Source organism: Papio anubis, chromosome 2, assembly GCF_008728515.1.
Source record: "Papio anubis isolate 15944 chromosome 2, Panubis1.0, whole genome shotgun sequence".
NCBI classification, from domain to species: domain Eukaryota; kingdom Metazoa; phylum Chordata; class Mammalia; order Primates; family Cercopithecidae; genus Papio; species Papio anubis.
In genome coordinates, this window is record NC_044977.1 from 88,289,608 (window position 1) to 88,314,737 (window position 25,130).

A 25,130-nucleotide genomic window follows, 5' to 3' on the forward strand; every position below is an offset into this window, starting at 1 on the left:
AGGAGGCGCCAGAGCCTTCGCAGGGGTTGCAGTCTCGCGCAAGGGCCCTCAGCTCCCAAGGCACCCGCAACCTTCCGACCCCCGGAGAAGGCCCCGCGCGTCTGAGCCCCTCCCTGCCAGCAGCCAGCCCTGCCACTACACTCAGCCGCGGCCGCGCTGACGTCACCACCCCCACTCCCGGCCTCGCGAGGCCGTTCCCGCCCCGCCCCCTTTCCCGGCGTGCGCCGCGGCTAAGGCTCCTCGCCCTCAGCTTCTGCCTGTCGCCCCAAAATGGCGGACACAATGAGCCGGCGACGCGCCGGTTGTCCGTGAGGTGGCTGTGAAGACGAACAGTCGGCGAGGCTCCGCAGTTCAGGCAGAAGACCCTCGTCCAAGCAGGAGGAAGAGGAGGAGGCGGCCCAACTGTTGGCCGACTTCCCTCTAGCCGCCGGCGCGGCGCCCGCCCCGCCTGGGTTGGCCCCTCGGCAGCCCGCCCGTTCGCCGCCGGGCCCCGCCCCGGTCCTGCGCCGCCGCTGCCTTCCTCAGCCGCCGCCATGAAGCTGACCGATAGCGTGCTGCGGAGCTTCCGCGTCGCTAAGGTGTTCCGCGAAAACTCGGACAAGATTAACTGCTTCGATTTCAGCCCCAACGGCGAGACGGTCATCTCGAGTAGCGACGACGACTCCATCGTGCTCTATGACTGCCAGGAGGGCAAGTGAGTGCGGCGGAGGCCCTGGGCCCAAGTCTCAGTGCCTCCCTCCCTCCGGTGGCCCAGCACTGGTCCCTCGGCCCGCCCTCCGTCCCAACTTCAGCCCCCGGCGTATTTTGCACGCGTTCCTGCCAGGGCCGCCTCCACCCCGCAGCCGTCCAGGAGACCTTTTATTTTTTCTTATTAAAAAAAATTACGATAGTCATAATTTTATAATAGCATTCTTATTTGTATGTTTTCGGTCTCCTTTGAGCGCTATGCATCGCTTGCCAAACCCCACCTTGACCTTGACCTTTAAACGCCCGGTCCGCCCACCGTGGGCCCAGCAGGTAGCGTTTTCAGCTTCTCAGGCTGTCAGAGGTGCTGGTCTGCTCTGGCCTCGACGCAGGACTGCAGGGGCTGCTCTCCTGCCTCCTTCGGCAGCGTCAGCTCGCTCTTCTGCCCTCTCCGCTGTGACCTCGATTCCGCCCTGGCACTCCGCCCATCCCCTGCCCCTCAGCTTCCCGCGGCCTTTCTGCCGTCAGACAGCGTGGGTTGCAGTTCTTAGCTGTCAGGATTTATTTGTTGTGCCTCTTTGAGCCCCCTTGCTTTTTCTTCGTGCTCGTAGCCTTTCTCTTATTCCTTCAAACTCGGTGCCCACGTTCATAAGTGAACTTTTCAGCAACATCTAAAACTTCTTTTTGCCACACACAAACGAACTTGGTCTTCCCATCCTGACCTGAATGTGAGCTTCCGTTAAAACAAAGCAAGCATCGTAGAACAATTTCAGGGTTCCTTTCATACTTTTTTTTTCTATTACACTTTTTGGTCCACTTTGAATTCCAATTCTGATCATGAAACTTTTATGTTGCCACAAGTCATCTGGAGACCCACCATACCTGCATCTTTTCGCAAAATCTAAGCACAGCACTTTGACTTTTCCCCTGGGGGTCCTTGTCAGCCCCCTCACCGCACGCCTGTGGACTTGCAGCTCCTTGGAGCCAAAACTAGTTTAGATTAAATTTGTTTTACCCTTAGCCACCTTCCCCAAGAAGGCTCGCTGATGTTTGGTTTAATTCGGTGACCTCTGGTTTTGTCAGACTTGATTTTGTTACCTAGTAACAGATACTATTATTATTATTGTGAGGTCTTGGGTTTTTTCCTACCTTCTCCAGCTGTTCCTTTTGCCTTTTTTTTTTTTTTTTTTTAACTGGTGTCTTTCTTTTGGAACGTATCTCTTCATTTGTGAATTTGATTATCTGAAATAATGCTAGTTTGGACTGAGCTATAATGGTATCCCCCCTAATTTTTTTCCCACTGGGACTGTGAGAAAATATTACGTAACTGGCTCTGGATCTGCCTGCAGTATGTGGCAGAGTGGTCTGCAGTGGTGGTCTTAAGGAAGAGGGAATTGTTAGCTGAACAAATACTTAGTTATTTGAGTCAGTGTTACTCCTTGAGTAGATAGATTTCTGTCCTGGTCTGTTCACTTGAATCAGTTTAGAAGAGGAAGTAACACTTAAAGGTGTGGTAGTAGGGTGGGCATTGTGGGGTCCTGGAGGAGTAGTTTGAAGCTGGCTTGCATGAAATGTTTAGTGCTTTTGCACAGATTAGAACCTCTTCCCAGAACCTCAGGATGGAGATATATATCCTCATTTAAAGAAAATGAAGGTTGTGATAGCCTTTCTTTGCAGTTTGTCCCCAAATTTGGCATAATTTTGATTTGGGAAGGATGACCTTGACGTGAAGTCCTGTCTTTTTTTTTTTTCCTTGTGTTTTTGGGACAGAGTCTCCCTCTGTTGCCCAGGCTGGAGTGCAATGGCATGATCTTGGCTCACTGCAACCTCTGCCTCCCGGGTTAAAGCGATTCTCCTGCCTCAGCCTCACAAGTAGCTGGGATTACAGGCGCCTGCCACCATGCCCTGCTAATTTTTGTATTTTTAGTAGAGACAGGTTTCACCATGTTGACCAGGCAGGTCTTGAACTCCTGACCTCAAGTGATCCACCCGCCTCGGCCTCCCAGAGTGTTAGGATTACAGGCATGATGTGCTGCGCCTGGCCAAATCCTGTCTTGTTAAAAGTAAAATGCTAGTTTTGTGACATAAGGCAGTTTATTCACTCACATAGCATTTTTACATAATTACAAACGAACAGAAAGTTACAACAATGTTTCAGATAACTCCCATATGATTCAGTAACTGGTTACATTTTCTGCATTTGCTTCATCACTGTAGGTAAATATTTATATATACTGTGTGCCTCCCCCCACTCTTAGAGTTGGAGGTATCAAGCCCCTTTATCTCTAAATACTTCAACATGGACTTTCTTTCTTTCATCTTTCTTTTTCTTTCCTTTTTTTTTTTTTTTTTTTTTGAGATAGAGTCTCACTTGGCCGCCCAGGCTGGAGTGCAGTGGCGTGATCTTGGCTCACTGCAACCGCCAGCTCCTGGGTTCAAGCGATTCTCCTGCGTCAGCCTCCTGAGTAGCTGGGATTACAGGTGTGCGTCACCAAGCCCGGCTAATTTTTGTGTTTTTAGTAGAGACAGGGTTTCACCATGTTGGTCAGGCTGGTCTCGAACTCCTGACCTCGTGATCTGCCCTCCTCGGCCTCCCAAAGTGCTGGGATTACAGGCGTGAGCCACCGCATCCGGCTCAACATGGATTTTCTAAGCACAAAGACATTCTTACATAACCAGAGATCCAAATTAGGAAATTTAGTATTGATACAATACTACAGGGCATGCTCTTTTGAGTTTTCTTTGATCAATTAATTGTGACCTTGTTTTGTTATCTGTGGTGAAGGAGTGGCCTGGTAGGTAGGAGAGAACTGCGTTCTAGTTTGGCCTGTGACTAGGTATGTGACATTGGTCAAATTCTCTGGATATTAAACAACCTCTTTAGTTTCCATTCTAGGCAATAATATGACAAAAAATTTTGTTGCTAGTATGGGTCAAACCAACCTCAGAAGAAAAGAAGTATTTCCTTGGAAGACATGGTATTGTATCTTTTTCTTTTTTTTTTGATATGGAGTTTCGCTCTTGTTGCCCAGGCTGGAGTGCAATGGCGTGATCTCAGCTCACTGCAACCTCTGCCTCCCGGGTTCAAGCGATTCTCCTGCCTCAGCCTCCTGAGTAGCTGGGATTACAAGCATGCACCACCATGCCTGGCTAATTTTGTATTTTTAGTGAATATGGAGTTTCTCCATGTTGGTCAGGCTGATCTCAAACTCCCAACCTCAGGTGATGCACCGCCTCAGCCTCCCAAAGTGCTGGGATTACAGGCATGAGCCACTGTGCCTGCCCAGCCTTTATTTTATTCTTTTTTTTTTTTTTTGAGATAGCCTCACTCTTTCCTAGGCTGGAGTGCAGTGGTGTGATCTTGGCTCACTGCTGCAACCTCTGGCTCCTGGGTTCAAGCACTTCTTGTGCCTCAGCCTCCCGAGTAGCTGGGATTACAGGCGCCCATCACTATGCCCAGCTAATTTTTGTATTTTTAATAGAGATGAGGTTTCGCAATGTTGGCCATGTTGGTCTCAACGCCTTACCTCAATTGATCCACCCACCTCGGCCTCCCAAAGTGCTGTGATTACAGGCGTGAGCCACTGCACCTGGCCCTTTTTATTTTATTTTTTTTAAAGACAAAGGTCTTCCCCTGTTGCCCAGGCTGGAGTGCAATAGCATGCTTATAGCTCACTAAAGCCTTCATCTTCCGGGCTCAAGTGATCCTCCCACCTCAGTCTCCAAAGTAGTTGGGCCTACAAGCACTTGCCAGCTTACTTGGTTATTTTTATTTTAGTGGAGACAAGGTCTCACCAGGTTGCCCAGGCTGGTCTCAAACTCCTGAGCTCAAAGATCCTCTCACCTAGGCCTCCCAAAGTGCTGGGATTACAGGTGTTAGCTACTGTGACTGGCTGAAGGCATAGTATCTTTATTAGATGACCCTAATGTTAGAATTTGGGCGTTTGAAAATGGCTAAAGCAAGATTTTGTATGCTTAGTATTTTCCAGTTTACTGGTCATTTAAATTTTCTTTATAATGGAGTTCGCCCGTTGAGTGATATTTCAACTTGGAAGAATATAAAGGATATTGTTTGTGGTAGGTGAAGCAAATTACTCAAAGCGAAAGGTTAATACTGTTTTCCTTGTTGATGCTTGATCACCAGAATTGGTTGGAGGAAGGAAGCTTACCAAAATATTTGAAAAATGCCATGCATGTATTTTGTAAGACCCACATGGATGCAGTACAATATAATCTTGCTTTCAAATTAGGAAGTGAGTCCAGGTGAGGTGGCTCACACTTGTAATCCCAGCACTTTGGGAGGCCAAGGCGGGCGGATCGCCTGGGTCAGGAGTTCAAAACCAGCCTGGCCAGTGGTGAAACCTGTCTCTACAGAAAAATACAAAAATTAGCTGAGCCTGGTGGCAGGGGCCTGTAATCCCAGCTACTCAGGAGGCCGAGGCAGGGAGGCAGAGGTTGCAGTGAGCCAAGATTGTGTCACTGCACTCCAGCCAGGGTAACAGTGAGACTCTGTCTCAAAAACATAAAAAAAATAAAAATCAAATTAGGAAATGAAATGAGGCAATAGATTTCTGTTATTAGGAAAAAAAAATCTCAGGTTAGTGTTTCTGATAAATTTGAGACAAATAGACCAGATCTAAGTGGAACCAGAAGTTTTCCTTATATTATTCCGTTTTAACTTGTCAAGTTAGAGTTGGCTTTTCACGTCCTTTTTTTTTTTTTTTTTTTTTAAGACTGAATTTCGCTCTTGTTGCCCAGGTCGGAGTGCAATGGCGCGATCTTGGCTCAATGCAACCTCCACCTCCTGGGTTCCAGTGATTCTCCTACCTCCGCCTCCCGAGTAACTGGGATTACAGGTGCCTGCCACCACACCTGGCTAATTTTTTAAATTTTTAGTACAGACGGGATTTCACCATGTTAGCCAGGCTGGTCTCAGACTCCTGACCTCAGGTGATCCACCCACCTTGGCTTCCCAAAGCGCTGAGATTACAGGCGTGAGCCACTGCGCCTGGCCAGGTTCTGTTTTTACTATTGTAAATGGGATGAAATAACTGATGTAAACTTCTTCCACTGGTAGAAGCAAAGTCAGCTATCTAGAGAGTAAGTATATAGCCACACACTCAGATTCCCTCACTGGTTACCACACAGTAACACACATCAGAACCCCAGACAGTGGACTTGGCAAAGTAGCCTTTGCCGATCTTTTTAGGAGTGAAGTATTATTTCAGTAAAGGTAAGAATGTGGAAAATCCAGTGCATTTGTAGTGAGAAGTCTTTTGGAAATGGGTTTCATGTAGGGAAACCCTTGGCCTCACTAACAAAAATTGGAAGTGCAAATAATTGACTTCTTAAAGCCTGCTTGAGTCATGTGATTGTTTCGTATCTAGATTCTGAGAGGATTTTACATTGAGAGGGTCAGCTTTCCTTTTCATAAATTGGAACTCTTGGTTAACATTGGTACAGGATTTATGAAATCCTTCTAAAGACCTAAATGTAGGACATTATGTTAAAGGCTTGCTTGTTTTCTGAAATGGTCATATTGGAGAGTTGTTTTAGCATGTGAATCTAGATTTACATAGATATTTAAGTCTCAAATTTTTCTTTTTCTTTTTTGAGATGGAGTCTCGCACTGTTGCCCAGGCTGGAGTGCAGTGGCGCTATGTCAGCTTACTGCAATCTCTGCCACCCAGGCTCAAGCGATTCTCCTGCCTCAGCCTCCAGAGTAACTGGGACTACAGGCGCGTGCCACCACGCCCGGCTAATTTTTGTATTTTTAGTAGAGATGGTTCTTCGCCATGTTGGCCAGGCTGGTCTCAAACTCCTGACCTCAGGTGATCCACCCTCCTCGGCCTCCCAAAATGCCGGGATTACAGGCGTGAGCCACCGCGCCCGGCCTAACATTTTTCTAATTTAACCAGTATGTGTTAGAGTTTTTGGTTAAAGGTTCTGTTGAGATCAGTTTTAGCCTTGCTCTTCAAGGTTCTGTGGAGGGAGACATTTAAGGAACTTCAACAAATGGAGATTGGTAACCTCTAGCTTGGAAATGTGTGATTTTTTGTCTGTTTGTTTGTTTTTGAGGTGGAGTCTCACTCTCTCGCAAAGGCTGTATTGCAGTGGCACGACTCTTGGCTTACTGCAACCTCTGCCTCCTGGGTTCAAGGAATTCTCCTGCCTCAGCCTCTCGAGTAGCTGGGATTACAAGTGCGTGCCACCACACCCGGCTAATTTTTGTATTTTTAGTAGAGATGGGGTTTCATCATGTTGGGCTGCTCTCGAACTCCTGACTACAGGTGATCTGCCTGGCTCGGCCTCCCAAAGTGCTGGGATTACAGGTGTGAGCCACCACCTTGTGGCCAGAAATGTGTGATTTTACGTTAAAGTAAAAACAAAGGAACTATTTAACTGGTTTTGCTAGAGAAAGTTAGGCTTGCCTTCTAAAAGGCTCAGCAAGTGCTTTTGACCTGTAGGATAGGAAGGAAGGATGTCTTCTGCAAGAGCAGGTTACATTAGCAAAGGCAAGCAGTTTTTGCATCTGGTTTCAGTCCCTCTTTGTTGTAAGTTAGGACTTGTTTTGTGTGCTTTTCTTCCCAAGTAGATGCACAGCCAGGCATCACTTAGATGGGGATCATTATGTGAGTTTTTGTTGCACAGCGTCATAGAGTGTACTTACACAAACCTGATGGTATAACCTGTACATACCTAGGCTGTGTGGTATGGCCCATTGCTCCTAGGCTACAAACCTGTACAGCATGTTACAGTACTGAATACTGTAGGCAATTATAATACAGCATTGTTTGTGTATCTAAACATAGAAAAGGTACAGTAAAACAGTATAAAGAATTTTAAAAATGATACATCTGTTGTAGAGGGCAGCTCCATTATGATCTTATGAGACCATTATCCTATGTGCTGTCTGTTGTTGATAAAAATGTCATCACATGGCACATGATTGTATATTTTCTCAAAGCTTACTTTTGAACATTGTAGTAAAGACTGAATTGAATCGCCAGATTTACTTTTACTTCCTACCTAACCTTGCCATTAGGTGTTCTAAGGTGGAAGGCTTCTTCAGATGGCTGTTGCTTGAGGGTTGTTTTTTCCCTTTTGGAAGAAATTGTTTCTTTCCAGTGTTAGAACTTACCAAAAATCCTCACCTTTGCTACGTCATTCAAGTGCTTCTCTTTATGTGGGTATCCCAGATTTTGATGATGGAGAATGTTTATGACTTTCTCTTTCTATTTTCTTATCAGACCAAAGAGAACCCTGTACAGTAAGAAATATGGCGTGGACCTCATCAGATACACTCATGCGGCAAACACAGTTGTTTACAGCTCTAACAAAATAGACGGTAAGCAAGCCTTCTTTTTAGGAAGTTAAGGTCGTGGTTTCCTTTGTTAAATAGTTCATGGAATCTTTGTGACTACTTCTGCTTTGACTATAGTTACTTTAGTTTAAATATTTTCATATAATGTTAGTAATGTTAATTACGTTGTTTTGACTGAAGGAATGTTGGAAGCAAGCCATTAGCACTTTTGAAGGACTTGAGACTGAGTATGAAGAGTCTCCAATTTAGAGAGGGGAGTGGAAAAATGAAGCAACGAATTGTATTTATGATTTGTACTTCCTTAAACTTAAAAGAACACTTTTAAAGCTGGGCGTGGTGGCTCACGCCTGTAATCCCAACACTTTGGGAGGCCGAGGTGGGCGGATCACTGGAGGTCAGGAGTTCAAGACCAGCCTGGCCAATATGGTGAAACCTCGTCTCTACTAAAAATACAAAAGTTAGCCGGGCACAGTGGTGTTCGCCTATAATCCCAGCTGCTCGGGAGGCTGAAGCAGGAGAATCGCCTGAACCCCGGAGGCGGAGGTTGTGGTGAGCCAAGATCCCGCCACTGCACTCCAGCCTGGGCAACAGAGCAAGATTCCATCTCCAAAAAGAACACTTTTAGAACAAAGAAAAGGAAAGAACACTTGACACACAGCAAGTGATAACAGGACTTTTTCTTTCAAAATGATAGAGATTTGAGAAAAGTTTCACAAATGCTTGAACTATGATAGTTTAAGGGAAGTTAGAACAGTTTGGGTATTTTCCCAACCTTAGTCACCTCTGATTCCAGGAACGTTTTTTGATCTAAAGAGTAAAGAGTTACTCTTAGAAATTGAACTTGTGAGTTTCTTTCTATTATAAACAATCTCTGTTTTTACCTGCATTTCTCGAGATAAGTCCTAAGAGATTGTCTTGGTAACTGAACTGTAACACTTATTTTCATGTTAGGATTCTTTAATTTTTTTATTTTTGTTTATTTTTTATTTATTTTGTTTTGTTTTGTTTTGTTTTTTTGAGACGGAGTGCAGTGGCGTGATCTCAGCTCGCTGCAACCTCCACCTCTCGGGTTCAAGTAATTTTCCTGCCTCAGCCTCCCAAGTAGCTGGGAGTACAGGTGTGTGCCACCATGCCCAGCTAATTTTTTGTATTTTTAGTAGAGACAGGGTTTCACCATGTTAGCCAGGATGGGTCTCGATCTCCTGACCTTGTGAGCCACCATGCCCAGCCTATTCTTTATTCTTTTGAGACCGAGTCCTGCTCTTGTTGCCCAGGCTGGAGTGCAATGGTGCAGTCTCGACTCACTGCAACCTCAGCCTCCTGGGTTCAAGCGATGCTCCTGCCTCGGCCTCCCAAGTAGCTGGTATTACAGGCACCCACCAACACGCCCGGCTAATTTTTGTATTTTTAGTAGAGTTGAGACTTCACCATGTTAGCCAGGTTGGTCTCGAACTCCTGACCTCAAGTGATCTGCCTGCCTCAGCCTCCCAATGTGCTGGAATTACAGGTGTGAACCACCATGCCCGGCCAGGATTCTGTTTTTAAACTTATTTCAGTGGTTTACTGATGATCATCTCACATTTTGCAGTAAGGATTTTTTTAGGCCAGGCATAGTGGCTCATGCCTGTAATCCCAGCACTTATGGAGGCCTTGGAGAGTGGATCACTTGAGCCCAGAAGTTTGAGATAAGGCCTGGAGCAGTAATGGGGAAACCCGTCTCTACAAAAATGCAAAAATTAGCATGGTAATATGGGATATGCCTGTAGTTTAACCACTTGAGGCTGAGGTGGGAGGATTGCTTGAGCTCTGGAGGTCTAGGGTATCGTGAACTGTGATCACACCACTGCACTCCAGCCTGGGTGATAGGCGGCTCCATTTCAAAAGAAACAAGATTTTTTCTTTTTTTTTTGAGGCACCCGAGTCTCGCTCTGTCGCCCAGGCTGGAGTGCAGTGGCGGATCTCAGCTCACTGCAAGCTCCGCCTCCGAGGTTGTCTGCATTCTCCTGCTCAGCCTCCCGAGTAGCTGGGACTACGAAGCCGCCACCTCGCCCGGCTAGTTTTTGTATTTTTAGTAGAGGCGGGGTTTCACCGTGTTAGCCAGGATGGTCTCGATCTCTCCTGACCTGCATTGATCCAGCCCGTCTAGGCCTCCCAAAGTGCTGGGATTACAGGCTTGAGCCACAGCGCCCGGCCTTCTTTTTTTTTTGAGGCAGGGTCTCACTCTGTCGCCCAGGCTGGGAGTGCAGTGGCGGGATCTCCAGCTCACTGCAAGGCTCCGCCTCCGGGTTCACGCGCCATTCTCCTGCCTCAGCCTCGAGTAGCTGGGACTACCCAGGCCGCCCTTCGCCCGGCTAGTTTTTTGTATTACAGTAGAGGCAGGGACGTGTTAGCCAGGATGGTCTCGATCTCCTGACCTGCGTGATCCATAGCCCGTCTCGGCCTCCCAAAGTGCTGGGATTACAGGCTTGAGCCACCGCGCCTGGCCAAAAAAAAAAGATTTTTCTAATGTCATTCCACAAGGATGGCTTATACTGCTATTTTGGCTATGCCTATCTCAGAGCAGATTGGGTGGACGTCTTTTTTTTTTTTTTTTTAGTTTCTTTTTTTTTTTAAATGAGACTCTTCTGCCTGTACTTGATTTTTAGTAAGTATATCACTTCTACTTTCCATGCCTGTATTTCAGAAGTGGTTTTCTAAGGAAGCAGCGTAGTTAATGATTTTGGACAAGAATGTAAAACCTTAGGATCCTGAGGAAACATGTCTATGTGATCATCTGAATGACTGGTTTATTTCTTCTGTTGGGCTATTTTTCTGAGTGATTAAATGAGGATTCTCCAAATGTGGTGCAAGATGAGGCAAATGTGTGGCACTTGTAGCTTTGCTACCAGGCCTCTGCTGTGAGGATGTTCCCTTTCCTGTCTCAAGTGCATCCTGAAGAGTTCCTCCAGCGCTCCGTTTCCTTTTGCCTGATTCCAGGCTGAGGTAGTAGTTTGTACAGTTTGAGGGTCTATGATACCACCCGGTACAGGAGATAACTGTACAGGCCACTGCCTTGCCAGGAACAGCGCGCCAGCTGCCAAGTGGGGCTGAGAGGATGGCATCGCCCTGCTCATCTCTGGGAAACCAGGTAATGGGAAGGAAGTCTTTTTCTTCTTAGGGCAGGTGAGTCATTGTTAGCAGTAGAATAACTAGAAATACTTAGTAGTTGTCATTCAATAAGTTTGAAGATGTTTTCAAGGAAAATTGTGTAGTGTTCAAGCTATGGAATATACAAATATCCCTATTCCCCCTCCCAAGTTAAATGCCCTCTTATTAGAAAGCACCCCTGTGAACCCCTGGGATGACTCAATGCTTTCAACCCCTTTATTCCTGTGTTCTGTTTGCCTTCAGAATGTTCTTTCCATGCTTTTCTTTCTGCATTTTGGTACCATTTTCCCTTAGCTGTTTCTCAACAATTTTTCCTTATTCCTAGTCTTTTTAAGGGGATAATACTTTCCTCTTTTGTAGTTTTATTCTTTATGGCACTTCATTTCTCTATCGCCACCATCTTTTTTGTTTGTTTACTCTTTCAGATAGAATCATTTGGTTAAGAGTGTTTGTCTTATTTTTCCCCAAGCACAAATCTCTGATTGTTCCTTTCTTTAATATTGTCAAAATCTCACTGCTATTACTCATTGGTATAAGGATTTAATTTTTTTAATGTCTTAAGATCTTTTTAACCCAGGTCTTGACATCACTTCTCTGACCTTATGTTTATTTTCATTGTAATTTGTGTATCCAATTGAAGAATGTTCAAATGTTCAAGAGGGTGGGTCAACACACTGATAGAGAACTCTAGACAAAAATTGCTGCTAGGATTCAACCTGATCTTCAGTTTAACTGCCATGGCTGCTCACCTCTTTAAGTCTGTTTGCTTAACAGCCACATATTTTTCTTTAAGGTTTGCCATTCTGTGGACACTAGACCAATATCTAAAATTATTATGTGTGCTTTACTCGTTTTGTTTTTTGGCCAGGGTATATTTGCAAGGCGCGAGTTGCATTGTAATTATGAAGAAGCCAAATTGGTAATATAATGTGTTTTCAAACATTGCTTTCCATGCCATCAACTTAAGAGCTCTGCTTTTGAGTTAGGTGAAATCTACATGCCCACTCTTCAGCTGCAGAGTAGAATTATTCACCATTATTTATTCATGCCTTGCTTGGGATATATAGAAGATAAGGGATTATTTGACCTTGTCCTTTCAAGATGAAAATGCAAAGTAAGTTTATTTTAAACAGTATGATATCATCATACCTTGTTTGTCTTTTTACAGATACTATTCGTTACTTGTCCTTGCATGACAACAAATACATCAGATACTTTCCTGGACATAGCAAAAGGTAAGACCCATGTATTAGAGAAGCAGATAGTTCTTTTATCCCTGAGGTTACCCAGAGAATAGAAGGCTAGAGAGAGCTTATTAGTGAACTGAAGCTACTTCCTCACTACTGTTTGGCATTCTTCATCTTCTCTTAAATAGTCAACTCTTGATTTACTAAGGTTATAGAGGTGCAGGGGTAGGTGTTCAGAGATATCTCAGTTAAAATATAACTAGGCCCCGTGCAGTGGCTCACACCTGTAATCCCAGCACTTTGGGAGGCCGAGGCAGGCAAATCACTTGAGGTCAGGAGTTTAAAACCAGCCGGCCAACATGGCGAAACCCCATCTCTACTAAAAATACAAAAATTAGCTGGGTATAGTGGCAGGCACCTGCAATCCTAGCTACTTGGGAGGCTGAGGCAAGATAATCACTTGAACCTAGGAGGCGGAGGTTGCAGTGAGCCGAGATCACGCCACTGCACTACAGCTTGGGTGACAGAGGGAGACTCTGTCTCATATACCTATATCTATATATATGTATTTCTAGTTATATATATTTTATATATATAATGTGGGTTACATATAATTTTATGTAAAATTTTATCTAATTATATATAATTACATATATATATATATATGTATGGTAACCCAGGATGGTTTTGATTGGTATGGAGCCCTGACAGGAGATAGCCTGAGAGCCTCCTGTTAGGAGTTACACTTCCAGGCTGGGCATGGTGGCTTAATGCCTGTAATCTCAGCTCTTGAGGGCAGATCGCTTGAGTGTAGGAGTTCGAAACCAGTCTAGGCAACATGGTGAAACCCCGTCTCTACAAAAAAAATACAAAAATTAGCCAGGAGTGGTGGTGTGCACCTGTAATTCCTACTACTTGGGAGGCTCAGGCATGAGAATTGCTTGAACCCGCGAGACAGAGGCTGCAGTGAACCAGGGTGGCGCCACTGCACTCCATCCAGCCTGGGTGACAGAGCAAGACCCTATCTCAAAAAAAGAAAAAAAATGTTGCACTTCCAATTGGGCAGGCCATTGTGTTGCTGAAATAAGAAGGCAGCTGAAACTATAGTTTCAGACAAAGGATGGCTCATGGTAAGTAGATGTTTTTGCTTGTTTGTATTCAAATTAATGTTCACAAATGTACTATTTGTAATTAAGAGTTGATGCAGTTGTTTCAAATCCTTTCCAATCTTCCCAATTATTCACCCTCTTGACCTCCTGATTTTTTTTTTTTTTTTCCGAGACAGAGTCTCGCTCTATCACCCAGGCTGGAGTGCAGTGGCGCAATCTCTGCTCACTGCAAGCTCCGCCTCCCGAGTTCACGCCATTCTCCTGCCTCAGCCTCCCAAGTAGCTGGGACCACAGGCACCCACCACCAAGCCCGGCTAGTTTTTTGTATTTTTAGTAGAGATGGGGTTTCACCGTGGTAGCTAGGATGGTCTCAATCTCCTTATCTCGTGATCCGCCCGCCTCAGCCTCCCAAAGTGCTGGGATTACAGAGGTGAGCCACCGCACCCAGCTGACCTCCTGATTCTTGATAGATGACTTTGTCCCTCCTTTTATGAGAAAATTAAGGCTGAACAAAATGAGTTCTTTCAGCTGGGCGAAGTGGTTCAGGCCTGTTGTCAGCACTTTGGGAGGCTGAGGTGAGAGGATCACTTGAGTCTGGGAGGTCGAGGCTGCAGTGAGCCATGATTTTGCCACTGTACTCCAGCCCGGGCAACAAAGCAAGACCCTGTCTTCAAAAAAAAGAGTTCTTTTAAACATCTGTCCCTTCCACCTAAATTCCTCTCTTCCTTGGAATCCTTTCCTTGAGAAAGCTGTGGTCTTTCTTTCACAAAACAAACCTTCTTCTTTCTGCTTGCTTCCATCTCCTTAATCGGCTTTTCCTTTGCTGCCTACAAATTTACTTGGTCTTTCTTATCTTAAGTCTACTTATTGACCCTATCACCCACTCCTTTTCACTATCAAACTTGAAAGAATAATCTGCACATTCCCATCTCCACCTCCTCACACATGTTCACTGTTGAAATCTTTTTTGCACTAGTCCCAGAATCATCTGTGGGGCTTTATCCAAACCTTTGTCCTTCATTCCCTGCTGCCTCTAGTTAAAACCCACTGCTTTGGGCTTTTCTTGGTGTTTAACCTCTCAATAAAACTTACTTTCCCATGGCAGGTGACTTTTCCCATGTTGGTTCTGTTCTTGTAGTTCTTAGCCTCTGTTTTGACTCTAAAATAAATACTCTATCCGCTTTCTTGTGATTTTCTATCTGCATCGCTGATTTCATTCACCTTCATTCAGGTGGCTTCCCAAATCAGTATTTTTAGCTCATGTCTGTTATGAATTTCAGACCCACCTTCCACCTACAGGTTTTGTTTTTTTGTTTTGTTTTGTTTTTTGAGATGGAACCTTGCTCTGTCACCCAGGCTGGAGTACAATGGTGTGATCTTGGCTCACTGCAACCTCCGCCACCTGAGTTCAAATGATCCTCCTGCCTCAGCCTCCCGAATAGCTGGGATTACAAGCGCACACCATCATACCCGGCTAATTTTTGTGTTTTTATAGAGACAGGGTTTCATCATGTTGGCCAGGCTGGTCTCAAACTCCTGACCTCAGGTGATCTGCCCGCCTCGGCTTCCCAAAGTGCTAGGATTATGGGTGGGTGTCACCCATAATCGCCCAGCACCACCTACATGTTTTATACACATCTTCGTAGCTGTCTATTCTGTCCAATACTCTTTCCAATACTCAGGTCCAGTAGTCTGTCTGTCATTGTTACATTCTTTGGGCCAGCTTCTCTCTATCTTCCTCATATTTCTTCATCTCTGTCTCTTCCAATTCTGGCTCAAAGCATCTGTTGTCAGTGCACTCTTTTTCCCTTGCCATCACATTCAGTGAGTTGTTAAACTATTTAGTTCTCCCTAGGTTTAACCTCATGTATTACTTTTTTCTGTGTTCTCTCCTTTGCTTCTGCCCTGGCTCACATACCGTGTAAGGTAAATTATTGTTAGCTCCTAATTAATCATCCCATCTCTTACCATCCTGCTTCAGCATCCTGGATTGCAGTTTGATTGCTTCACCATCTCCCTTAATGGTTCTCTACATTTTCCTTGCTCCTTCCTCTTGTAGTCAGGTTCTGCCCCTTCTGGCTCTGACCCATTTTCCCAGCATTTTCTCCTACCGTTCCCATTAAGGTGAACTCTGGGCTACTTCTTGAACATGGGCTTCATGCCTTCCTGTCTGGCACCTGTCAGAAAGGTGTCTCCATTCGAAATCCTTTCCACCTCAGATGTTGTATCTTTCCAGAAGCCATCTCTGGTTCTCTTGGAGTCATGTGGACTGGACAGTTAAAATTCCTTACACTTGGGGTCTGTCTTCTCCATGTGTTCCCTGTACTTCTCAGCATAGAGTCTTGTACCTCCTCTGAGCTCTTGGGCTGAATGCCATGGCATAAAATTACATGTCCACAATGTGTTCTGCTCATTCTGGTTTTTGTTTTTTGAGACGGTGTCTTGCTTTGTTGCCCAGGTTGGAATGCAGTGGTATGATCTCGGCTCACTGCAACCTCCATCTCTGGGGTTCAAGCGATTCTCCCGCCTCAGCCTCTTGAGTAGCTGGGATTACAGGTGCACGCCACCAGGCCTGGCTAATTTTTGTATTTTTAGTAGAGATGGGATTTCACCATGTTGGCGAAGCTGGTCTCAAACTTCTGACCTCAGGTGACCTGCCCACCTTGGCCTCTCAAAGTGCTGAGATTACAGGCGTGAGCCACCGCACCCAGCCTGCTGATTCTGTTTTATTACCTCCTCAGCATTCCCAGGAAATTTTGGCTTTTAACAATATCTTTTAAAATTTTAAGTTGAGGAGCTGGTGCAGATGTTAGTTGAGTTACATTGGAAGAAAATGTTTTTAAGTGAGTGCCTCTTGATGGTATAACCACAAAAAGGGATCAAATCAGGCATACAGTTGCTGTTAGCGTGCGTAGGCTTGTGGTTCTCTAGGTGTGGTGCCCAAATAGCATCCTCACCCATCACCTGGGGCTAGTTAGAAACTCAGATTCACAGACCCCAAGTCAGGCCTACTGGATTAGAGGCTCTGGGAGTAGATCCTAGCAATCTGTTTTAACCCACCCTCCAGGTGATGCTGATGCCACTTAGGTTTGAGAACATCTGTGTAGTCCTCACACATCTTGATAAGGAATCATGCTTTTTTGTGTTTTTTTAAATTGAGATACAGTCTACATACTATAAATGATTCCTTTAAAAATGTACAATTTAGTGGTTTTCACTATATTTGCAGAGTTGGACAACTATCACCATTGTCTAACTTCAGAACATTTTTATCACTCCAAAGAGAAACTCTGTACCCATTAGTAATCACTGCCCCAGCCCCTACCAACCACTGATCTACTTGTGTCTCTATAGATTTGCCTATTCTAAGGCCAGGCGCGGTGGCTCACGCCTGTAATCCCAGCACTTTGGGAGGCCGAGGCGGGCGGATCACGTGGTCAGGAGATCGAGACCATCCTGGTGAACACGGTGAAACCCCATCTCTACTAAAAATACAAAAAAATTAGCCAGGCGTGGTGGCGGGTGCCTGTAGTCCCAGCTTCTAGGGAGGCTGAGGCAGGAGAATGGCGTGAACCAGGGAGGTGGCGGAGCTTGCAGTGAGCAGAGATCAGGTCACTGCACTCCAGCCTGGGCGACAGAGTGAGACTCTGTCTCAAAAAAAAAAAAAAAAAAAGATTTGCCTATTCTAGACATTTTGTATAAATGGATCAGTTAACATCTGATCTTTTGTTTCTGGCTTCTCAAGATTCCTCCATGTTGTCGCACGAGGCAGTACTTTATTACTTTTTATTGCCAAATAATATTCCAGTGTATAGATATAGCACATTTGTTTGTCCATCCATTAGTTAATGGACATTTGGGTTATTTCTACTTTTTGGCTATTATGAATAATGCAGCTCTGAACATATGTGTACATTTTTGTGTGGACATGTATTTTCAGTTATCTTGGGTAAATACCTAGGAGTGGAATTTCTGGGTCACACGGTAACTCTTGTTTTTTTGGAAAAACTTTTCCAGAGCAACTGTACCATTTTTACATTTTCATTAGCAATGTATGAAGGTTCCAATTTCTCTATGTCCTCACCAATACTTGTTGTCTCTCTTTTTATAGCTATGCTGGAGGGTGTGGAGTAGTATCTCGTTGTGGTTTTGATTTGCATTGGAATCATATATTTTTATTTTGTAGCTGTATTTTTTTTTTTTCATTATACTAGTTGTCTTTGTTCCAGATATGGTTGTGGTATGTGTGTTTTAGTGTGCTTCTTAAAATGGCAATTTCAGGAGAACAGATACATATATATAGGCAGAGTGGTTTAGAATTCACATCCAAGTTTTGCTAATATTTTGCATCAACTCCTATTTATCTCGATGTATTGCAGGGTGGTGGCCTTGTCCATGTCACCTGTGGATGACACTTTCATTTCTGGGTCTCTTGATAAGACCATTCGACTCTGGGATCTCCGGTCTCCTAACTGCCAGGTAATGGTACCTCACAGTTATGCTTTTTGAGCATTTTCTATGGTAGGCCCTATAATGAACTCTACCTCTCAAAGAAGGGAGAAAACAATGGTTCCATTCTGGGATCCCAGGGTCTTTTTAAATTTTGGAGAAAATCTGTTTTCTTAGTTGGTAGCTGCTAAGCAAATACCCTAATCTAGTGCAGATTGCATTGTACTCTGTGGCTTAATTGTTGTGGGGTTTTTGTTGTTTTGTTTTGTTTTTGTTTTTGTTTTCGTTTTGAGACCGGGTTTTGCTGTTGTTGCCCAGGCTGGAGTGCAGTGGTGCGATCTCGGCTCACCGCAACCTCCACCTCCAGGGTTCAAGCGATTCTTCTGCCTCAACCTCCCAAGTAGCTGGGATTACAGGCATGCACCACCATGTCTGGCTAATTTTGTATTTTTAGTAGAGACGGGGTTTCTCCATGTTGGTCAGGGTGGTCTCCCGACCTCAGGTGATCCGCCCACCTTGGCCTCCCAAAGTTCTGGAACTGTAGGTGTGAGCCACTACGCCCAGCCAGCTTAATGTTTTTAAAAGTGTTCCTAGAGCTTTTAGCTTCAAGGGATTTATTTTTATTTGAATTCTGTGTCTGTAATATTGTGCAGTTAGAGTTGATCAGAAATTGTCTGGAGACCTGTTTTTTAAAAGCTTCATTTTAGTTTTATGTTTGCTTTTTCTGTTCTGTAGGTAGACTGATATCTGTTTGTATACCTTTCTTAGTTTTAATCGGGAAAAGTAAATTATATAGTGGTAGGGTCCTGGATTCATTTTTTTCCTCATTGTACTAGCAGTCTTTGGTTGTTCCAGGTGTGGTTGTGGTATGTGTGTTTTAGTGTATTTCTTATTTCTTTTCTCTTAGGGCCTCATGCATCTGCAGGGGAAGCCAGTTTGTTCTTTTGATCCAGAAGGGTTAATTTTCGCTGCAGGTGTCAACTCTGAAATGGTCAAACTTTATGACCTTCGTTCTTTTGACAAGGTAAATCTTTGAATCTTTGAGCTATCTTAATATTATGGTGAAATAGACATGTAACTGCTTTTTTTTTTTTTTTTTTTTTTTTTGAGACAAGAGTTTTGCTTTTGTTGTCCAAGCTGGAGTGCAGTGGTGCAATCTCAGCTCGCTGCAGCCTCTGCCTTCCAGGTTCAAGTGATTCTCCTACCTCAGCCTCCCAAGTAGTTGGGATTACACATGCCCGCCACCACGCCTGGCTAATTTTTTGTATTTAGTAGAGACGGGGTTTCACCATGTTGGTCAGGCTGCTCTCAAACTCCTCACCTCTGGTGATCCACCCACCTCAGCCTCCCAAAGTCCTGGGATTACAGGCGCGAGCCACCACGCCTGGCCCTGTAAGAGCATTTTCTACAAAAAGAAAAATATGGTAGATATTAGAGAGTGGCAGAGAAGTAGCTCATTCTCTGCTTTCCTTAGTCAAAAAAGAATCTAAAGGAATAGGATGGGAATTGGCTCTAGCAGAAGAAATTGTTAATATGCCTTGGGCCTGGGGCTACTATTTTTTATCTTTTGCAGGGGCCATTTGCTACCTTTAAGATGCAATATGATCGAACTTGTGAGTGGACAGGACTTAAATTCAGCAATGATGGCAAGCTCATCCTCATTTCCACCAACGGCAGCTTCATTCGTCTCATTGATGCATTCAAAGGAGTGGTGATGCACACGTTTGGGGTGAGCTGATGGCCTTCAAGCATGGCTGTTTCCATGCTTATACTTCCTATGCTAAGAATTATGTTAGCTGGTTGGTGGAGACCAACAGTTACTCTTGACTTACTCATGAAGGCATGCACTTGTATTTTTTCTTCCTGCTCATTGAACTTACCTCCCTTGGATTCTGTAGACATTCATTTCTCACCAAGTGACCCAAGTTTGGTATTTAGATATAAAATAATGTCTTAAAAATAAAGTTTTCTTGCTCCCTTGAGTGTACCTTGAATACAGAGTTGAAGGTGGGAGTGGATTGTCAAGGATGGCAACCACATTTGAAAGCTTGGTGGTGTAGTACATGACAAGGAAAGGGTTTCATGGAAAGGAAGGTGATGCATGTGCTAAGTTAGTGTTTGTAGGCAGCTGTTTTTATTAACGGCTCTGTAACAACAAAAGAACTGCTCTGTTTTGTTTTAGGGTTATGCCAATAGCAAAGCTGTCACACTGGAGGCTTCATTTACTCCTGACTCTCAGTTTATTATGATTGGTGAGTTTCCTTTATCCCCTGTGGGGGTTATTTCTCTGGTACTATGCATTTTTTTGTTTAAATTATTAACTGAGACATTATTATCTATTTGATAGATGTTCTCAGATTTCTGTATAGCACATTATGCCAAGGACATAGTGTCTTTTAACTGCCCTGACTGGACCAAAATTTGAGTTAAACTCTACAAGCACTACCTTATTAGTAATACTGATGTCCTGGTGTAACCCTACATTCAGTCATCTTAGTGGCTGCCTGTCGGTAGGGTAATGGTATTCGGCCCCTTTTTTAGATGAGAAAACTGAAGTCAGAGGGGAAGTGACATGCCTGTGAACAAATAGCTAGGGTCAAGATCAATTTCCAAAGTGTTCTTCCTTCACTGCCTCTCGTCCCTCTCAAATTTGCCTGAGGGATGGGTCCTAAAGCTTGGCCTATCCTCAGACCTCAATCCATGTCTCATTTCCAGTTGTCTTTGCATTGTGTCTTGAGCTGTTACATTTTCCTTGAATATCCTCTTTAGGTTCAGAGGATGGCAAGATCCATGTCTGGAATGGAGAGAGCGGTATAAAAGTAGCTGTGTTGGATGGTAAACACACAGGCCCGATTACCTGTTTGCAATTCAACCCCAAGTTCATGACTTTTGCCAGCGCATGTTCCAACATGGTATGTGAACAGTAAGAGGTGTCTGCCACTCAGGGACCCTTTCCAGTTGAGGTGGTGGGTGCCTCAATAAGCACAGCAAGCTGTGTTCTATGTAGGTAGATTACAAGCATCCAAGTACATGTTTCTCAACTGGTGGTTTCCCTATTTCACCTCCTATTATTTGACCTCTGGCTGGGCTGGTTTTGTCTTTCATTTTTTTTCTTCCTAGAGGTGATCAGGAATCACCTTTGAGCTCCAAGGAAATCATAGGCCAGTTTTTGCTCTGGACTCTAATTTTAGGTCCAAACTACCTGGGCTATGCTTGGCAATTTTTTTGCTCCTTAAAATACTCTGAACTGGCCTATTATGGTTTCAGTTTTCCATTCCTGTTGGTTTATGCCAAATTCCCAGAAATTTCTACAGTTGGTCATAACTCACCACTTAGAATTAACTCCAGACCCTTGTCTCTTCCTAGATAATACTAACAGAATAAAGGATCAGTGAGTCTCAGCTCCGGTTTTCCCTTGTGATCTCCTAAACCTGCCTGGGTATTTGGGGATGAGACATTTCATTACTAGCCTACCCAGAACACATTGCTCTCTTGCTTTTTTTTTTTTTAAACCAAGAAAAAAAATATTAGAAGAAATACAGCAAAACCATCCAGTTCCTTATTTTTTACAGCCCAGGAAGGAGAGGACCTGTTGGAGGTAACCTGGTGGATTAGCAATGAGGCCAGGTTACCTATTCACCCACCTCCCAGGCAGCACTCCTTTTTTTACATTCCTTTAAAAAAAAAAAGGGGTGTGCTCTGGTGGAAGGTGTTCAGTGATTATTGGAGAAAAACAGAACCAGTTTACTTTCACATAGAGGGAAGAGTGTTTCTGTCTCCTTAGAGCATCAGGGTTAGTTGGTCAGGAGGGAGGACCACCAGAGCCATTGGGGTTGGGCACATTTTTGCTGTGGGGTGAGATATGAATAACCCTCGGCAGTGAGGAGATGCTTGGCTTTTTAAAGTTGATTTATGTTCTCTTTCTAGGCCTTTTGGTTGCCCACCATTGATGACTGACCCTGATGCTGCTCGGCTATTTCTGTACAGTGAGGGCGGCCAGCAGGAAGATACTCAGAGGGGACTGAGATAATAGTGGGATTGGATCATTTGACTGGGCTGGAGAACATCCTTTTACATGGCCTTCCCATGGATGTGCTGTACATCTGCTCAAAAGAAAATAATTACTTTGATGAGCGTCTTCAAAAGGACTCTTGGTGCAACAGACTGAATTGGAACTCAGCTTTTCTAGCTGTCACTGCACCAAGCTCTGCTAGAGGAGCGACTGGACTCACGATTTGGTATAGTGGGGCTCTCAAGCATCTTCAATTTGAATGTACATTCTGCTGAGGAGCCAGTGAAGTCATCAGTTCCGCACATCCCTTCTCCTACCCCCCAACTGCATGGGAAGTCACAGTCCTGGTTTTGAAATGCTCGGGCAGCTCAGCCGCTTGCCCTCACCCTGCATGTCTTGTTACTGGGTCTCCCTGTGTACTTGTGGCATTATCCACAACCATCATGTTTCTTAGGTGCCAAACATTTACAGAAACATTTTCATATATCTTGGGGTCAGAGAGAGGGACAGATACAGAAGGAAGTCATGCAGTTAGTTTCTGCAGTTAGTCGTGTGAGACTAGGTGGTCGGGCAGGCCTCAGGCTGTCGGTGTTGGGTGGGAAAAGACCCAAGGGCCTGAAAGGGATGGAAAGGGGAGGGTAGCGGGAGGGTAGCAGGTGAGTTCCTAGGGCTGGAAGGTTTAGCAGCAGCCTGGTGCAGTGCCCTGTCATCAAGACAAACCCACAGTCCTCCTGGGTGCCTACCAAGCTTGGTTTGTACAAAAGCAAGGTGGGAGTCTATTTTTGTACATGAGATACATCACACTTTCCTGTGGGCCAGTATTGTGAAGTGAGTCTGAGTTGTTTACACTGATGCCTTCCCTGCCCACCACAAATTGTGTACATAGTCTTCAGATGATACCACCCCTTTCCCCGGCTCCCAACTAAGAGCTGGTTCTAGGTCTGTGTTATATGTCTTATTTAGCCTTTTTATATATGACCTTTGATTTCTGTTGTTTGTATTTTAGCACCTTCATTTAAATACATCTGTGTGCATACAGATATGCATATATGTGTGTGCATATGCATATATCTCTCATCTGTAGTTTCTGAGAGTTCAGCTAAAGCAGATGGAGTCCTGCAGCCCAGGAGACACATTGCATCCCTGCTAATAGTGTTTGCCACAAGTATTAGTGAATCTTCCTTATTAATGTTTTCATTTCAGAAGACTGAAGCAAAGCTTATAGTGTTTGCTGTTTCCATGGCAGCTAAGTGAGGGTCTTGGGATGACTCACTGTGTTCCTCAAGCTGCACTTTGGGGCCATCTCTGCAGTATTAGCCCCCTTTTTGCTTGGTGGTACTCTTGTCTGTGCCTGTGTGTGTGTGATAGTCACTCTTGCATGGCTTCCATGTCTGGGTTGTGGCATTTGGGGATAAGGTGCTGGAGCCAGAGCATTTTCAGTTTGTTTGAGGCCTTGTTGCCAATGATAGATCACTCCCGTTGACCTGGTATGCCTGCTTGCTTGCTGCTTTTCCTTGCTTTCTCTTGGAGGAGGAAGGGACTCTGGTCAGGCCCAGGCTGAGTGAGATGAGCTGCAGCTGGCTTATGGCCACCTTAGAGCAGAGAGAGTGGTCTCTCATTTTACTAAGTTCCTAAACAAACATTTATACAGGCAACACTCCTTGCAGATCCAGAAACTGAGGCACAGTAGGGTTATGACTTGCTCAAGAATACGTAGCTTCTAGGGAGTAAATCAAGGCATCACAACTTCTGTTCAGCGGGCAGGAATAGGCTGTGAATTGCTAGCACTTTTTTTTTCAAGCAATTACTTTTTGACTTGTTCCTCCAACGGAAAGTGCAAGAGGCGTACACCTTTCCCAAATGTAGACTAGAATCTGCAGGATGCCACCCACTGTATAGCTCTGCTTTCCCAGAGAGGAAGAACTTTTAGAAACCAAATGATCTTGTTATTGCCCACCCCTGGCTTTTCAGGGTAGAAAATTCATGATAGGAATGATTGTTAAGAGAATGCTTGGAACCATGGGTTAACAGGAAAGGCTACATAACTTCACATATTTGCAACCAGAGCAGCCACCAAGCATGACTTACTCAGCAGCAGGAAGATGATTGTATTTGAATTCCTGTGTGTCCAAAACTGAGGCACCATGTTCTTTGAAAACATGCCACCTCAAGGCTGAGCACAGTGGCTCATGCCTGTAATCCCAGCACTTTGGGAGGCCAAGGCGGGAGGATCACTGGAGGTCGGGAGTTCGAGACCAGCCTGACCAACATGGAGAAACCCCATCTCTACTAAAAATACAAAATTAGCCGGGTGTGGTGGCACATGCCTGTAATGACAGCTACCCGGGAGGCTGAGGCAGGAGAATCGCTTGAACCTGGGAGGTGGAGGTTGTGGTGAGTTGAGATCATGCCATTGCACTCTGGCCTGGGCAGCAAGAGCAAAACGCCATCTCAAAAACAAACAAAACATGCCACCTCATGGCTTGTATTGTTGGGCCCTGTGGTTGCAAAGCTGCCTCCTGAGTTAAGGAGGAAAGGGAAAAGATATAGCTGGAAGTGAGTGGAAGAGATGCTGAGGGCTGGGGCTGCACAGATGCTCTCAGCAGAGCTAGAGGTGCTCAAGCCCTACTGGGGATGGATGGGGAGTGGGGCAGCGGCATTTGCTACCTTAGGAATCAGGGCCAAAGCCACTGATGTTTATTTGACAGCAACACTGCACTGGGTACTTAAAGAAATACTTAAAGAAATTATTTCCTGTTGCAGTTATAATTACTGCTTATTAAGGAAATTTTGGGAATTTTAGAAAGAATCAAGTTTGCCACCCAAATGCTACCACTGTTAATCTTTTGGTGTTAAATGTTCCCCCTAGACATTTCTGTGCATAGATTTTTGGTGTGTTTACATAGTCATTATTCTACTGTATATACAATTTTATGTCCCTTTTGTACTTAACATATAAACATTTTTTCCATGTTACAGTCTTAAACAGAATTTTATGGCTGCCTTCTCTTTGATGTGAGTTTCTGTAGCATTGTTTTCCTGGTCCCAGAGCTGGAGGGAGGCTTGGGTTTTCTCCTATTAGTTCTCCTGGCTCACACTGCAGCTTGCTGTAATGCTGTGTGGATGGATTGCTGGGCTCTCTGGGACTGCCTCTGACTGCCCCTTGGTAACTTAAGATTTATGGGCTGGTGGGGGGAACCCCTAGAACCAACCTTCAA

The 25,130-nt window shown here is 44.6% G+C and overlaps 1 protein-coding gene across 1 annotated transcript; it reads left to right on the forward strand.

The window, feature by feature from the left end:
- Positions 1 to 245: 245 nt before the first annotated feature.
- Positions 246 to 24,926, forward strand: WDR82 (WD repeat domain 82). Its single transcript, XM_003894326.5, has 9 exons — positions 246 to 694; positions 7,935 to 8,032; positions 12,324 to 12,390; positions 17,831 to 17,930; positions 18,808 to 18,924; positions 19,474 to 19,629; positions 20,083 to 20,152; positions 20,670 to 20,812; positions 21,828 to 24,926. Exons 1-9 carry the CDS (start codon positions 534 to 536, stop codon positions 21,855 to 21,857), a joined length of 942 nt encoding a protein of 313 aa, XP_003894375.1. The 5' UTR covers positions 246 to 533; the 3' UTR covers positions 21,858 to 24,926.
- The last annotated feature ends 204 nt before the right edge of the window (positions 24,927 to 25,130 follow it).

Bases quoted from the DNA above. Each gene is read 5' to 3' on its own strand.
- WDR82 (XM_003894326.5), top strand. From the start codon at position 534: ATGAAGCTGACCGATAGCGTGCTGCGGAGCTTCCGCGTCGCTAAGGTG. The intron at 19,630-20,082 runs GTGAGCTGATGG...GTTTTGTTTTAG, and splicing joins TGGTGATGCACACGTTTGGG to GGTTATGCCAATAGCAAAGC. The intron at 20,153-20,669 runs GTGAGTTTCCTT...TATCCTCTTTAG, and splicing joins CTCTCAGTTTATTATGATTG to GTTCAGAGGATGGCAAGATC.